The 16,386-nt window shown below is 36.3% G+C and overlaps 1 protein-coding gene across 6 annotated transcripts in view; it reads right to left on the reverse strand.

The window, feature by feature from the left end:
- The window catches only part of LOC112989092 (phosphatidylinositol-binding clathrin assembly protein-like), a 33,516-nt gene that overhangs the window by 14,305 nt on the left and 2,825 nt on the right, over positions 1-16,386 (reverse strand). For all 6 annotated transcript variants that reach the window (XM_064518164.1, XM_064518163.1, XM_064518165.1 and 3 more), the window contains exons 2-8: positions 10,824-10,966; positions 7,519-7,594; positions 6,584-6,686; positions 6,312-6,405; positions 6,097-6,208; positions 4,879-4,985; positions 4,234-4,275 (exon numbers count right to left, since the gene is read on the reverse strand). In XM_064518164.1, the coding sequence (XP_064374234.1) occupies positions 4,234-4,275; positions 4,879-4,985; positions 6,097-6,208; positions 6,312-6,405; positions 6,584-6,686; positions 7,519-7,594; positions 10,824-10,966 (677 nt within the window). The remainder of the gene's footprint in view (positions 1-4,233; positions 4,276-4,878; positions 4,986-6,096; positions 6,209-6,311; positions 6,406-6,583; positions 6,687-7,518; positions 7,595-10,823; positions 10,967-16,386) is intronic.

The following is a 16,386-nucleotide window of genomic DNA, read 5'->3' on the forward strand; positions in this document are numbered from 1 at the left end:
TTCACAAAAGCTTGCATTGGAAACATTTATGACCACAACAGTATGTCAGCTTTGATAAAAGCAGAATAAAATTTGACCTAAGTTTTGTCTCAACAATACTATAGACTGAGTAGCTATTCAACACACAATTAAACAATAAACTCAGTTTCACCAAAGCTTTTGGTAGCATAAAACATATTAGAAAGTAACATCACTTCAAATAAAGTTTGTTTTTTTGTCAAGAAAGTCACCCATGAGAAGCTAACAACATTAAGCTGTTTTATAAACAAGGAAAAAGACTAAAAAAAGGCTTCACTCCACTTAAATCTAGTAAAGTCTGGCATTTGAATGTCTTGCTCGACACTTCAGTTGGAACTCAAGACACCTAAATGAGCATTAGGTGAACAACACACAGGAGCTTATGAAGTCTTTTAAGAGCACAGCCATGATATTATTCAACACCTGAGACAAATCTTAACTACTGATGGATAACAAGACCAAGTTTAAAATAGAAAGACTAAATAGCACCAGAACTGCTTTAGTTCCTAAAAAACTAAACAAGCAAAAAACTCACCACACTGCCAATCACAATATGTTTCCTTTCTGCCATATATTTGTACCCACTTAAAGTATTCCCTCCCTACCAGAAAAAACAGCTTAGAATAAGTTTGAGCTGATCTTGATTACATGTTAGCAGCCAGTAATATTTCTCCAAGTCACGCTTGCAAAAATAAACCCTCCAAAAGGCAAAACAATTAGGCTACAACTCTTGGAAGAGTTCACTGCCTTGCTGTTTCAGCCACGTTACTCATGTCTTTTAACTACATAGCCCCTGCTCCACAAAATGAGTGGATTAAAGCCTACAGCGGATTCAGATGAAGGGAATAGATCTCTTAAGTTTTAACCTACTTGCCAGCTCAGTCCTCATCAACTGGCAGGGTTTCAGAGACATTAAACCTCTGTTACCACTTGCCAACTTTCAGTAGGTAGCATAACTATGATAAGCACTGCTCAAAAGAAAAAACAAACTTGTCCTTGCTAGCCCTTCTATCTAAAAACTGGACCAATGTATGTCCTGGAAAGAGGAAAATTATTAATCAGAGAAGGCTTTGGCAAGTCCCTATCTGGAACACTAAGTACAATTCTGGCTTCCAACATTCAATGAAGCCAGATTCAAGCTACAAGAGATGCAAAGAAAGGCAATTAGAATAATCCTATAAAACTGCTTGGCTTAAAGGTCTGAGTTGATACTTCTTTCCATAAATAGAGCTACGTAAGCTAGAAGCCAGTGTTGTTACCACAACTGGACATGAATAAATTCAGCCTACAAACTAGACAGCCAACCCCCAGGGGAGCAGCACTTTGAAATGCCTTTTCAGAAAGTAATCAGGGACCAAAAAGGACTTTTTGCCTTTCAAGAGAAAGGCAAGTTTGCAGTAGACATTACATAATACGGCTAGATAGATAATCCCAGTAGCAGGGGTCTGTACTCCAACTCTGGAAAGTTTTTTCTGGTCTATATTTCCTTTCAAGATAACACTAAAACCTATCTGCATGGAAAAGCATGTTCTATATTTTAGAGAGTTTAAGAAGAAAAAAAAAAAAACAAAACAGACCAATACGTTCTCTGTAACTGCATTATCCAGTTGAAAGGCAGTCTGAAAGGTACACTCTCTTTTCTGAACTTTCTCATTGCTAGAGACACCCAACAAAACATTAGAGTTGAAATTTTCTGAGTGAACAGAGGTTAGTAGTTTTACACCAGAAAAGATGCCTCATTAATACAGATACTATGACTTGAAAGAGTCTGTGTTTTATTATTAGAAAAATCACCTAAAGACAACATCTGATAGATTAACACCCATACAGGGGAAAGCAATCCTGCCGCACTGATGAAATACAGTAACTAGTAGAAAATAAACAATGTCACCATGAACCAGGGCACCTAGGAAGGACACTGCTATTTCATTGATGAGAGCCAGCAACAGCAGCACTATCAGTGCAAATAGCTAGACTAAGTCTTTCACAGCCAGGTAAAATAATAAAATGTTCATTAAGTTTTTGGAAACTGACTACTTAGGACTACATCAGATGAAGATGAAACAGAAATAAGAGAATAAGAACGATCAAATTTGGGAGGACAGCAACATTTAAATCAGTCAGCAATTTAAGCTACTGGTGAGAGTTCAAGAACACTTCAAGTACAAAAAACGACCCTGGCAGTGAAAAAGTGAAGTGTGAATATTTGTCAGAATTAGGAAAAAAAAGTTATACAGTAGTAGCAATAAGCAGCAGTAATAACAAGCTTCTAAACACACAAATTCGTTGTTCTCAGGAACAGCTTAAAGAAACTCTGAAATATGCATATCCCCAAACAAAATATACAACAAAACCTAAGCAACTAAGTAATTAAAAATATATGTATATATGGAGAGACATAATATGGTAGACCAGAATTTGAACAAAGGACTGCTGTTGCAATTTATCATCCCTGATGCTGTCAGAACTTCTATCAGGACCACGAACACACTGAAAACTAAAGCTGTTTTGAATGCCCAGTATCATGAAGTTCTAGGAAGTTGTTTTAACGTGGCACTAAACTGATTTATGATTATTCAACTCTTAGGTGCCATAGAATACTTGACTGACAGTGACACCAAATTGCCAAAATACACAAAAGACCGAAGGCCACCACAGTTCAGAGAGTTGCCTTGCATGTCTAACCACGCTTTGAATAGCTGAACTACTAGAAGAAATGTAAGATGTGAGAGCAGCAAATTAAATGAGCAAAGAGATTTATAAGTTTCAGATACAAAAGCAACAAAATGAAGTTAGGTCACCTATTCTTAGCAAATCGAGAAAAACCCCATGCTTTGAAGAACCTCGTAATGACCTGGTTAACTGGCCAAGTAAGAGCACACAAACCCCGCGTTCAAGCCAATGCCATCTGTGAAGAAATACTGTCTCAGATTTAAGTATAATTTCATTAGCATAATACAGACATCAGCTGAACAGGCAGTGCTGATTAGAAGACAGTTGAGATAGTAAGATGCTAACAGCTATTCAAACAGTAAGAAAGAACATTACACTACTACATTTGCTTATTACTCGTCTTCATCCTGTTGGTTATAGTCATATTTCTTTCCTGCTGCAAAGGCCTAGAAGTACTTGAAAAGGATTAATATTAATTGCTAAAGCAATTATTAGAGACTGGTACTTTATAAAACAAGTACAATTTGAGATGCAAACTGTATCATAGAAAATAATGAACAACAGTGAGGATAGTTCAGATTTGACTTCATATTAAAAACACTGAATGAAATTTAGGCAAACCTTCACAAAAGATATATATTTACATGATTAACCTATGAAATTTAGTTTCATGAAGACAGCATGGGATTAGACATTGTGGTTCATGAAAATTTACACATCAGATTAGCTGTGTCACATGGAGCCCACTTCAACAACTTGAGTACTCTAGAACTATACGGCACTCTCCTCTCGTAACAGACTGCCACCAGGTTATTCTACGCTACTGAAAGGATGCCAGGTATCCCAGTCATGTTGCGTTGATGCTAGGTTAGAAACACAGCATTCTTATGGATGGAAGAAACTTGTAAAGAATAGCTTTGGGCACTTTTGAGGACTACCAGCGTTTCCTGTTCACCAAGTCAAATCATCTCACTTCCCATCTGCTCCTCTATTTATCCTCACTAGAAGATATTCCCCTGCATTCCACCTTTTAGACTAAATTTTCCAGTGCACAAGCTATTCTTAAGCATGCTCCTCATTACTGAGCACTATTCAAGCAGAGCACCGATACAGAAACAAATGATCTATTTAGAGGCTGGGGGGAGGGCAGAGTCTTGACTGAGCAAGCAAATAGTAACCTTCATATGTTTAGTGGAAGACGTTGTGCTACAGTGAAATGAAAGGTTTTCCCTCAAGACAGTGCAAGATGCTTACGCACTTATGCACCATAATGTCAATCCCTTGTGATAAAAAAAGTTCTTACATAAGCTTTTCTGAGAGTTTTATTGCTTTAAACAATCAGAAAAACTTATTAACAGCTGCAAAATATTTAAGCACTGAGTACTTTTGATCCAAGGGAAAAGTGAGCACATGTATTTCCCATATATAAATATATGGAAGTGAATACATCCTCAAAATGAATGATGACTATGATGCACACAAACCTTTAAAAACACAAAGGACAAATTAATTGGGTTAAATCAATATGAAATGTACACTGACCTGAGTAAGATCTGGAATGTCACCCTGATCAATTCCAACTTGCTGAGTTTACAAAAAAGGGGGGGAAAAAAATTACATTACTCCATGCAGCGGCAATGAAAATAAAAACTGTGAGGTCTGAATGTTACATATAAATAACCCTTTTTAATGTCTTAGTTTCTAACTTTCTGTACTGGTACTAGTTCGGATAAGAACATGCCTTAGAAATCTAAAATATATTACATTGCATCTCAGAACAAAATTCTATCCAACCTTTTTCATGCAGAAAAGCTTACTGGAAGCATTAGAAATATCTACATTGCTTACTGGAACTTCTCCCCTTTGAGCAACTACAGTAAAAAAAAAAAAAAAAAAAGTAAAAAAATACTAACATCCAGTCCATTCATTTTGGACCACTCAAATTTATAGCACTTTAGACAAAAAAGTTTATGCTGGCTGACAAATGAAAAGGATGCCTTAGAATCTCACTTCACATTAATGAGCATAAACAATGTTTACAACACCTAGTCTGTAAAATACTACTTTTGTATAATAAAGTTAAGCAAACAGATTCATGTTTGTGAAGTTACCTGATTATGAATATGTATCACTGTACCAGAACAGATGCCTAAATGATACCTGCTGCACAGACGTAGATTTATTTACCTCTGCTACTTTGAGGAATTCTGACAATTTGGTCATTCTGGCTAGAAATTTTTTGTAAATATCCAAGCCTTCTTTGCACTGGTTCTTCTTCATATCAAAATATTTTTCTGAGGAGGCAAAGGAAAAAAAAGAAAAACACTCTTGTAAGTTAACACTCTCCCTGGCAAAAAGCTGGCATGGAATTATAAATGTTAATTTGAGACAAGCTTCAGGGAGAGAAGAGACAGTAATAACTCATTAAAGCTATCTGAGTTTCAAAATGGACATGAATATCTGACACCTTTTGTAATAAAATCAGTCAAAAGAAAAATATTTCTTTTCTTGCTTCAGTATACTAAAATACAATGCAAAGCTTTATTAAGCACAGATGTGAATCACTTCAACTGTTTAATTAGATATTTAGGGGAATATTTTTAAGAAATTTTATTAGCAGGCAATGAGGCAAATTATTTTATTGTTGGAAAATATTCCTGGTATATATTTACATTTTTAGACCCATATCATTATGCTTTGGACACAATATCCAAAAGACATCAGAATAACAACTGAAGTGGTACACAAACTGAACTGACCTGAAGGATGCGGGTGCCATTCCTTTTGACACTCGTTATGGTTTTGCTCTATATACTTGTAGATATTTCACCAAGTCAAAATTAATAGACACGGAAATAAACAGATCAGAAGACATTTTAATTCAGAAATTTGCTTGAATAGTCTTCATTACAAATCTTTGCCAAGAGCTTACCAAGCTCGAGGGGGCATATATAACAAGATAAAAAAAACAATATAAATAAAGTATGGGAAAACAGAAGTCAGTCATGCTGTGACCACACGAAACATACAAAAATAAGTAATGTTCCTGTCTACAATGGGCCAGTGAACATCAGAATTTAAGGAAACCAAACCAGGTGCCTCACTAATACTTTTACAGTCCAATTGCCAAAGGGTATCCACTGCAAATTCATGGTACTTTTGTTTTGTTCTCAGTCACTCTCTTGTCTCAGTTTCTATTTCAGAATGGTTCACATCACCCCACACGGTCAAAATAAAAAAGTATGCTTAAGCTATGCTCGTTGCCACTGAGACTAATAAGGGCTTAATCTAATGGTAATGAATTTGAGACAATGTACCAGGGAATTACAGTCAAACTGCCTACATTTTTTAATTCTCTCAACAGCTTCAACCAAAGTTCAAAAACTAAAAAAAATTCTCACATACCTAAAAGATTAATAATCCCCTCATTGTATGCTGCAAAAAGTCTAATGGAATCTTTAAAGAGGAGCATAAAGGCAGCATTTATAACACCGTTTGTTAGTTCATTTGGATTTGCCTGTGTAGAAAAGCAATGAGAAAGTAAATTAGTATTAAATAAAATAACCAAGATCTTGCTTCAAAATAAGAGTGTTACCTAACAATGAGCTTAATGTACTTACATCAAAATCAAGGAGTGCATCAAGCTGATTCTGTATGATTGGAAGGGTTTTCACAAGCTTTTCAGCATTCATGGTTCTCATCACTCCATCTATCCTACAGAGCAGGAAACAGGTTTACTGTTTACCAAGAAACTTCAGCACATTATGTTGTTTCAGCAATATTACATTATCTGCAGGGTCACAATCAATACCAACACATGACAAGCTTAAGGACAACTGGTATTTTCTCCCCATATGAAAAACCCCAATGAAAGAAGCAGCAATAGTCTTACCCTCTTTTCATTTTGGTGAAGTCTACTGCTACAAGTCTATATGAAAGTGCTTTTTCATTCAAGTATCTGCTATACCGCCTGATGAAGGTAGACATATCATAGCCTAAAAAATTAAGTGCTTATAAGGTTAGACATTTTGAAGATGTACACTTTTAAAGCTTTTTCCGGTACTATTCTCTTATTTGTCCATTTCACATTAATCTGCATAAAAAGAGCACTTCACAGGCACATTCCAGAATCTTGAGCTTCACGGTTTTCACTCTGAGATGCAGTGTTACAGCTATATTCTTCCCAACTTGCTAAGACTAAGAAAGTATTCATGACAGTTGTAAGAGAAACTGCTTACAGCATATAAAATATTAGGCAATTACCAAGCAGCTCTTGCTATGTGTTCTAGAAATCACACTGGAAATATATTCCTGATAAAATGCTAAAGACTTCACTAACATAACTGCAATGCCCCAAAAACCACATAAAGACCTAAAAATAATTTCCACCACTGGCAAGTAATTGGAAGCCCTCTCAGAGACTTGAATGAGTTCTCTTTATCTATACAGCACATTCAGTTACCATGCCATGCACCTCAACAACTCATATTTACTCCTGAAACACTGAAATGCAATGGCAAAAATAGATCAGTGTGCTAATATTCATCAGATTTATTCTAGGCACCTTAAGAGCTCACTTTTTTAATTTATAGCTCTGTAAGTGCACAATATATGTATTACAGGCAAGTTTCCAGCACTCAGCTGGGTAACTCAGCACCTCACTTTCCTTGTCTCTTGCATTTACTAACATTTCCAGTGCCTCATACAATATAAATTGTAATACCCTTTTCATATGACAGTAATTTGTCTCTTAGCATGAAGTGACGCAGGTGCTAACACTGAGCAAAAAAAGCAGTAGAGTTGTTTCCTTCAGCGAAACATCCTTACCCTGCATGGCACTTTTGTCCAGGTAGTTATTAAGATTGAACAATGTGTTTCGGGATGCAAGATACTGGATAAAGCGCTGTTGGTAAAGAAAAAGTTAAGTGTATCATTTTTGTTGTTTTGAGAGCTAAAACATTTAAGCATAGTACAAGTAATTGTTTACTAGTAATCTCCATTAATACAAATTGGTTACAAGACAAATTAAAAAACCTGTAATGATGAGTTAAAATGCACAACTAGATATTTAGCAAAAATACAAATTTAGTTTAAATAAGATGACCTCAGTGCCCACAAATGAAATACTAGTAATCCTAGAGGAAGCTGCTTAGGTTAACCTTGTTGCTTAGAAGAGACAAGCTAGAAAACAGAAAACAAAAATACCACCCAAGTTATCCAAGCTCCCAAAGAGTGGCTGCTGCAGAAGATAGAGATAAGCTTAGTTACAAAGTTTAAAGAGTAATTAGTTGTATAATGTTTCTAGAACTGTGGTGAATAAAAGCACTGAAGTTGGTGTAGTCAGTCTAGGATGACAAATGCACTGAGCTGGTTAAACAACATTTAAGTTTTGACAAATAATAGCTGGCTCAGACATGAGCAAGAGTAAGAGACCACAAATCCAGATAGCAAGGTAGTTTTAAAAGTTTCTCTGCCACTCTTCCATAGGCATTATCTCCCATGATGGCAATTTCTAGACTTTCATGAATCTTTACATGTATGTTTTAGTCCATAAAATAGCACTATGATTAGTAGGGCATATGGGGCTTGTTGCACCCTTTATCCGAGTTCCTCTGCTGCTACAGCAGGGAAGGCCCTATTCCTTCACTTTTTATGGTGGAATTTCAGGTGTTTGTCAGGTTTGGACTACAGTATGCTGCACAGAACTCATGCTTTTTCAGCCAGCCTCAGTATAGGGTCTGCTCTTTGGGAGTTGCAATGCAGGCTCAGCACAGTGACAGAAAAATTCTCCTCCTCTCTCAAGTAAGATTTAAACCAGAAGCAGTACTTTCACCTTTCCCAAAGTCCCTCTTCCAAGGGGCTCAGATGATTTCCCAACGTGTCATGTCCTACCTCATCAGTAATTTGACACCCATTTCCAGGCTATAATAAGAGAGAGTTTTGACAAGTCTACAATTAACAGCTTTACTGCCAACAGTTCTGGCACTGCTTTAAATTCTTATTCTGTTTTTCAGGAAGTGTTTTATCTGGTCTTTGTACATCTTATTATTGCATTCAAAGAGACATAGAAGAACAGAAACAGCTGCAAAATGATCTGGAACAGAACAGTGATATTCAGGAGGTGTATACAGATTTGAAATTTAGCTAGTATTCTGAATCACATTCTAGGAGGACCTAGGCTAACTATCATCCTCCAAATGCCAATCCAAAATGTTAACTAGGCTACCATTTTGAAACACTCTCTGGATGAGTGTTCTTCCATTACACAGGGGAAGCATAGAGAGATTGGCCTTTCTGAATACCACTCTTTGTTTACGTAGTGATGTGCAGAACATGTGCTAGATCTACTTCAAGAGTTTACATGAAGTTTTTTGATGAAATACGTTATGGATTTACAGAAGTATGTTTATTTCAGTGCTTCACCATGGACTGTCAAATAACTCACCTAAAAAAAAGAAAAGATCCTGATCAATGTTCTCAGATTTGTTACCAATCACAAGGCAGAACTTGAACAGAGAGGTCAAGAGAAGAGCAATTTACCAAGAAGCAATGATTCCGATCAGTTAGAGGGAACTGTTCACTACTGCAATTGACGCACTACAGAAAGGGGACTATCCACCACTGCTGTTGCAATCCAGGGCTTACCCCTAAACAGGTTTTGCGTTACACAAAGCAGAGGCGTGAAGATGTTTAACCTCCTTCATCCCAAACTCACAAGAAACAGGTAGTCATGCTGAACAAGAATCTGCAAGGCAGCAATTGCTCAGACATCATTCTGACCTTCTGCTATATTTCCTTGCACTTAAAATAGGAGTGCAACAACTGATAAGTTTTTTTTTTCCTCTGTTAAAGAAAAAAAAGCCTTCCTTTAATATCTTACAAGAGTGAGAGGTACACTTGGGTTTCGTCTTTCCATCTGAAATCACAGAAATAGTGTTCCAGCTACAGGAGTCCAGCAGGCATAAAGAAGTTTAAGCTTCAAATGCATCCATTCAAAACTGTGGAGCGCTCTAGGGACAGACATAAAATCCAAATCTTTTCTTCTACTACAAAATGCTACAAGGACAAATGGATACTGACTGGTAGCCTATAACTCTAAGCTCTGAATTCTTGTTCTATGGTTCAGTTGTTGGCTTTTGCTTCTTTCAGACTTCAGTGGAGAGATACGAACTGTCTTTGAAGAAGAGACATCAAAATAGACATACTGATTTACGGTATTCAATTTAGCCTTATTGTTATTCTGAGCACTGAATTTCACTTCCCATTACTCTCCAATTTCAGCCTATTGTCTTTTTTTAACTACAATGTAAGCATGTAAATAACATGGAGAAGTGTAACACGGAATACACTGTTTTATGGACCATTTCATTAAGTCACCAGAAATTTGGAGAAAGGCAGCAACATTAACTTTTCAGAGCAGTTTAAGGGCAGGAAGCAGTACCACTGAGAATTATCATTTCAGTATTACCAGTACCTACAATAAGTACTTGAAAGTTAAGAGAATGGTTATACACAAGAACTAAACTGCTACTTGGTCAAGATAAAGTTTAGTTTTTAATTACAGGACTGTGTAAGAAAGACTACATTTCTAGTACCATGTGATTACATTTCTAAAACCACACTGAACATATGCACTGCTGAAATAATTTAAGTGAACTAAATACAACAGAAAACAGTTTCAGCTGAATGTAATGGCAGAAACGTATGACAGCTTAGCCTATTGGACAAGGATTTTCAAGCCCAAATATTCCTTCCCCTTCCAATAAATATTCTTATCTGTTAATAGGTTGCCGGTACAGTTCAGTGCTAACAGGATTTTTGCTGTGCTTTTACTGATAATGAAGTAAAGCACATCAGAAGTTCTTCAAGTCTTTATTCCAGAAAGGCCAGTCTAGCATTCCCTTATAACCCAACCCTGACACCTGCAGTCAAACTGCAAACACTGAAATATTTCAGTATTGAAATAATCAAGCATTATTTCTTCTCTGGGGAAGTACTTCACAGACAATGATAGAGGGGGAAGAAAAAAAACTTTGAAAAAAAAATGGAGGTACACATTTCATGCTTCATAGATCAACTGAGACAATTTCTTAAAACATTGTCAGGGAGGCCTTAACAAAACTATGCCTTACCTCATTTCCATACATCATGAGGTGGTGTGTTGTAATTAGAGCTTTGAACACTACAACCCAGCTACTGTTTGCAGTTCTCTCAAAAAGTGTGTCTGCCAACTGTGGAATATTCACATTCATTTCATTTGTGCACTGTATCAGATCTAAATTAAAGAAAAAAACGCATTACAATGAGACACATACTTAAGAGGATAATCATGTTATTGTGCATTTTCACAGGAAGGATTCATACTGAAGTGTTAGCCCAATTATTTCTTTAACAAAGAGCTGAAATTATTTTACATTCTCTGCTTAAATTCACTGCATTTTACTGACAGACAGAGTATGAACTTCAAAGGCATTCCAACAATTTTACAGAGTTCCAAAACCTCATCAGTAAATAACCTGCTCCAGCAGAAACTCTAGCCCCAAATTACAGTCTGAAAGCCAGCATAATATTCTCAGCATCTGACTGCATAAAGCAACTCAATCTAACCAAAACTGAAAAGCAGAGAAGAGAAGAAAAGCTGACACACCTACATCGCATGAGATCAACAGGCAGGAAGCATCCTACAACCAGGATCTAAGACCAAGTACTGACATACATGACAGTAAGTGGGATACTACAAACCTGTGCTAAGCCTCTTTTCTATGGGATTTAAGAGAGAAAATCTGAGTCTACACTGCTTTCCACTTAGGTTGGTAATTATGTCAGTTTAGCTAAGTGTTTTGTCGTGGATCACAGCAGGTCTCGAGCTTCTGCATAAAAACTCTGTGTCAAAGACAGATTATAACTCAATAATAAATTATTAACTTGTGAGGCCACAGACAAAGGCCTTCAAGCCTCTGCTTCAATATTTACTGGCACAAACCTAGAAGAGGCGCCAGCAGATACATGGGTAAAAAAAACTGCCTGAGAACAGTAGTTAAGGTACTTGCTGAGAAGAGAACAAAGTGGTAAATCCAGAACTGTTCTAAACCCCTCAAGACACCCCCTACTATTAGACATGTCTTCTCTTTGAGCTAAATTTGGCTCAGGTGTGATCAAAATATACCTTAGGGACTGGGCAAGACTTGTAAACAACAAAAAAAAAAGCTTCAAAAGCTTCCTTTGTGGCCAGGTATTTAAGGCAAGTTTCTGAGCAGCCTGTTAGCTGCAGAGCAGCATCACTGCTTACATGTTTTTTTTGTGTAAGTACTTGAAGAAGGCTAGCTACTTAGGAAGCTGGGCAACAACTGAATACTGAAATGTCAGCATCATTGAAATGACCAGCTCAGCTACCTATTAACCTCATCAGGCATGAGCAGAAGACCACATTATCATAAGCGATTTAAACATAAATTTAGAGACTATGTATTGACAGTTCAGGACAGAATGCCTTATAGAAATACTGCACTTAACACATCTATTCTGGTGCACAGAATACATTATGTATATATCCTAATTATAACTGTTTAATAGGTACATAATTTAAAAAGTCCTATGATTAAGGCTCACTAATGTTTACTTTGAATAACTAATAACCAGAAAAACTTCAGGAGTAAAGAATTTTAGATAATATTCTGCCTCAAGAAGATACTTTAAATAGAGTTTAAGAATTTACTAATTCACACTGATGCCACAGGTTTCATAACACATAGGAAAAACGCAAGTTGGGATGAAAACCCTTATTAACAATACACAAAAATGTGGAATAACAGTACAAAGTGACAAGCCCTGAAAAAAAGTTTTAAGAAAGCTACATATCAAAAACTTATTGCTAAGTAGTATTAAAATATTTCACTGTACAAAAATAAAGATTCTCAGAAGTCGTGTTACTCATCACTCACAGCTGTATTGTTGTTAGATGCTGTGTCAAATTACAATCTTTAAAAAAAGTATTCTAAAATTTCCAAAGTCCAAACAGTGCATAAAGACTTACTGCTTCATAAAATGAAGCAAGTCCCAGTTCTCAAATTTATATATAGAAAAAAACTGAATTTTAATTCAACAGCCTCATTTACTGAATGAGAACTTTGTTATGTCATTACTAAGTAAATCTCTCTACACACATTAGGGCAAATAAATTTTCCTAAATCCAATCAGTTTATATGCAAGCATTATAAAGACATTACTGATAGAATTAGCTCAGTATTTTTCATATAACTGAAGACACTGTAACCAAAGAAATCTCACAGAATTGTTACAAGTCATAAAGGAATTCTCAACTTACCAAAAAAAAAAAAAATCACACAACCACTACACTGAGCAATACCTATAACATTACCACTGTAGAAGTTACACTGATCTGTTGAAAGCAATATTTTTGCACATTTAGTATGCTTTTCATCCACATGAGCACTGAGCAAGTCAAATATTTACTGAAAATATTCAGCATTAAGAGTGCTTTTTTAATAATGAATGAAATTGGGAGGGGAGATCTAGATTAAAAACAACCAATCTTCTGCTTTAAAAGAGCAAAACAGTAGCCAAACTAATTTAACTCACATTTTGCTAGAACATCTTACGGAGAAAGTTCAGTCTTCTCGTGCTCCCTCAGCTAAGGTTTACCAGCAGATGTTCCAGTAAATGTTAAACAGATGCTGAACACCTGGGAGATGTCTGACACATCTGACACCGATATAAAAATCTGTTCTTACAGTGTTGCTCAATGATCCTTTGTGATAGAAACCCTATTGTTAGCAACTATATCAAATGTTGTAACTAATCACCTCTCTAAACCCTACCTCAATTAAAAACAAAACAAAAAACACACACACGCAGTTTTGGCTCATCTTGCCATCATAATGGTTTATTACTACAGAAAAGTCATTCAGATGTCAGTCTTCAAAACTGCTAACTGCCCCCTGCTCTGGTACTCAAGACTAAAAGATGACTTCTGCCATGTGACAGTGACAAAGTGGAGGGTGAGAAAACTGGTGCCTTTGAGAAGTTCGTACATCATCCTTATTCCTGAAGTGTGGCTCCATGCGACTGATGAGTACAGTTCCAGCAGTTCTGTAACAGTGCTAGCAAGGTTTTCCAGGATGAACTTCTTACCTGTGTAATATTGGAGCCTGGCCATTTTAGCAGGTATGAAAAAGGTAATATTTCAACTTAGGACACCTCAGAGACCAATTTGAGTTCTGCTTGAGGTCAGAGGACCTCAGTGAGGTGCAAGTTCCACACACTCTAGGTAATCAAGACACACGCTGGCTCCTCTGAGGTCAACTTGTATTGAAGGCACTTATCACTTCACACCACTGAGGTCTGTGGTTCCAGACCCTCCCTGAATGCACAAGCACAAGTCACAGTTAGCCAATACCGCGAAACATCTGCTCGGGAAAGAAAAATATCCCTGAAATACTAATTTAAGAAAAAACACTAGGGGGGAAAAAACTCAGTGCACTTTATAGGCTAAAACTTGTCTTTCATATTGTAAAAATCTAAAGAGACTCTTTAATAAGGCTACTCAAAGAAAAATTTTAGTAGTAGTAACAGTGCTATTTAAAGCTAGCATATTGGAATTATAGTATTCGAGATATGTAAAAAAAAACGCAACTATCATCTCACTGATTCTTTTAAATCTGCAACAGGAATATTTACATAGAGACAGCAGTATGGATTTGTAAAAGCTGGAAGTAGAAGAGGAAAAGACCATTACCACCATGTATGTGGAAGTATAACTGAACACATACACACCTGAGACACTGACAGCTGGGCAGCTATAGTATGGATTACTTTGAAAAAGATATTGGCAGCAAAGAATGGAATAAATTGCATAGGGCAAGTGATGCTTATTTTCTTATCACAGTACTTCTGTGAACGCTTCACAACTCCCAAGCACTTTGCCAGCTACCTAGAGGAATCATTTCAACTGCAAGTGAAATTGTGCTGCTATTTCTAGAATGGAATTCGGAAACTTGTTAACAGCACGCAGCAAAATCAAACAGCTTTAAGTCAGAGGAGTACTGCAGAGGAATTCAAGCAGCCTGGCAGAGCTGTGGAAATCTCACTGCCTAGAAGAGTACTCAGAACTTCTCTTCCACAGCTCCTCTGAAACACTGGCACATCAGCTATGAAGCCAGACGTCTCTTCAGAGAAGAGCATGAATAAATCCAGATATTAAAAAAAAAAAAAGAAAAAAAAATCAGTTTTTTTGAAATTTCTCAGCCAATCACTGACAAAACTGACACTTTTAAATATCAGGAGTTATTTCTTTCTTGGTTCATAAATACATCTTTTAAGAGAACTGCATATATCAGTTAAGACAATCATAATTGCTTAATATTCCTGTATTTCTTCCATTTTCTCACAGAACAGACTGCTGTAAGAGAGGCAGATGCAAGCATTCTAAGAGTGGTTACCTTAACCCCAGCAGTCTGTAGAAAATGGCATTCTTACTTGGAAGTTGTACTGCAAACTAAAGAGAAGAACCATATACACACATTTTCTCAATGCAGCCTAAGGAATGTAGCGATTCTTGCTGGAGGCTTAATTAAGAGATAGTACCTGACTGATACAAACATATGCTCTTCTACTGCAGATCTGAGAGCAATCTTTTAATTTATATAAGAGCTAAATCTGTACCATCTTACAGAGTTATATTTACTAGAAGAAAGGTAATTCAGCTATCCTGTTCTACTCTCTCCCTACTAAACAAGGATACAAGATGGCCCATAAAGCTTTTTCAAAAGCTTTAAGTAATTGCTAAATAAAAGATTACTTATAAATTCTGACAACACTAATTCTAATTTTTTTCTTGGTTCAAGTCAAATTGCCTCAATTACAGTACTGAAAAGCTTCACGGTTTAATAAAGAGCTTCAAATTAAAGAGAACTGCCTTACTGCCCCTGGATGAGTCTAAGAGCATTTGTTTGTGCTGTTTCCCAACTTGTCTATCTCTAAAAACCACACTGCATCAGAATGCACCAGACAGTCATGAGCTCTAGCTGCCAAGAGTACGAATGGGCAGACATACAAGAACATCCCAAAAATGTGACAGTCAATTTGACATTACTGGCAAAAGTTTAAATCCACAATGATTTGTCAGAGACCTGAACTTTCACCCACACAAAGAATGAAGCCTGATTTTGTTACTTAACACAACTTTACAGTACCTGAATTACCACTTTTGACAGGATTTCCAAAGCCTGTATATGCACAGTTGCTTTAAGTTTTAATGAGCAATGTTAACTACTTTCCTTCCCATTCACTTCTTAACTGGGCTGTATGAAAATTAAGCAGGAGTTGCTTGCTCTTCTTTATTACTGTGTTCATTTAAAAGTTCAGAATAAAATCAGTTTTGTTTTGCTAAATTTTGGTCTACACATAAGTCTAGTCTGCCAGTTACCAGCTTTGCCACAGCTTTAATTTGTTCATTTTTATTATAGCTTTTCAGCAGTTAGCCAAGAAAATATCTATATCTATAGATATCTCACCAAAAGAAGCATCTAACCCCATTCTACTGGGACCCAAAATTAGGAGGCAGAAAAACCACCACCATATAACATTTTATTTTATCCTAGAATATTACAAAATATTACAGAAATAGATTTGTTGATTTATTTAGGACACTGACCTATTTAAAGAAAAATATTCCTA

Source organism: Dromaius novaehollandiae, chromosome 11, assembly GCF_036370855.1.
Source record: "Dromaius novaehollandiae isolate bDroNov1 chromosome 11, bDroNov1.hap1, whole genome shotgun sequence".
NCBI lineage: Eukaryota > Metazoa > Chordata > Aves > Casuariiformes > Dromaiidae > Dromaius > Dromaius novaehollandiae.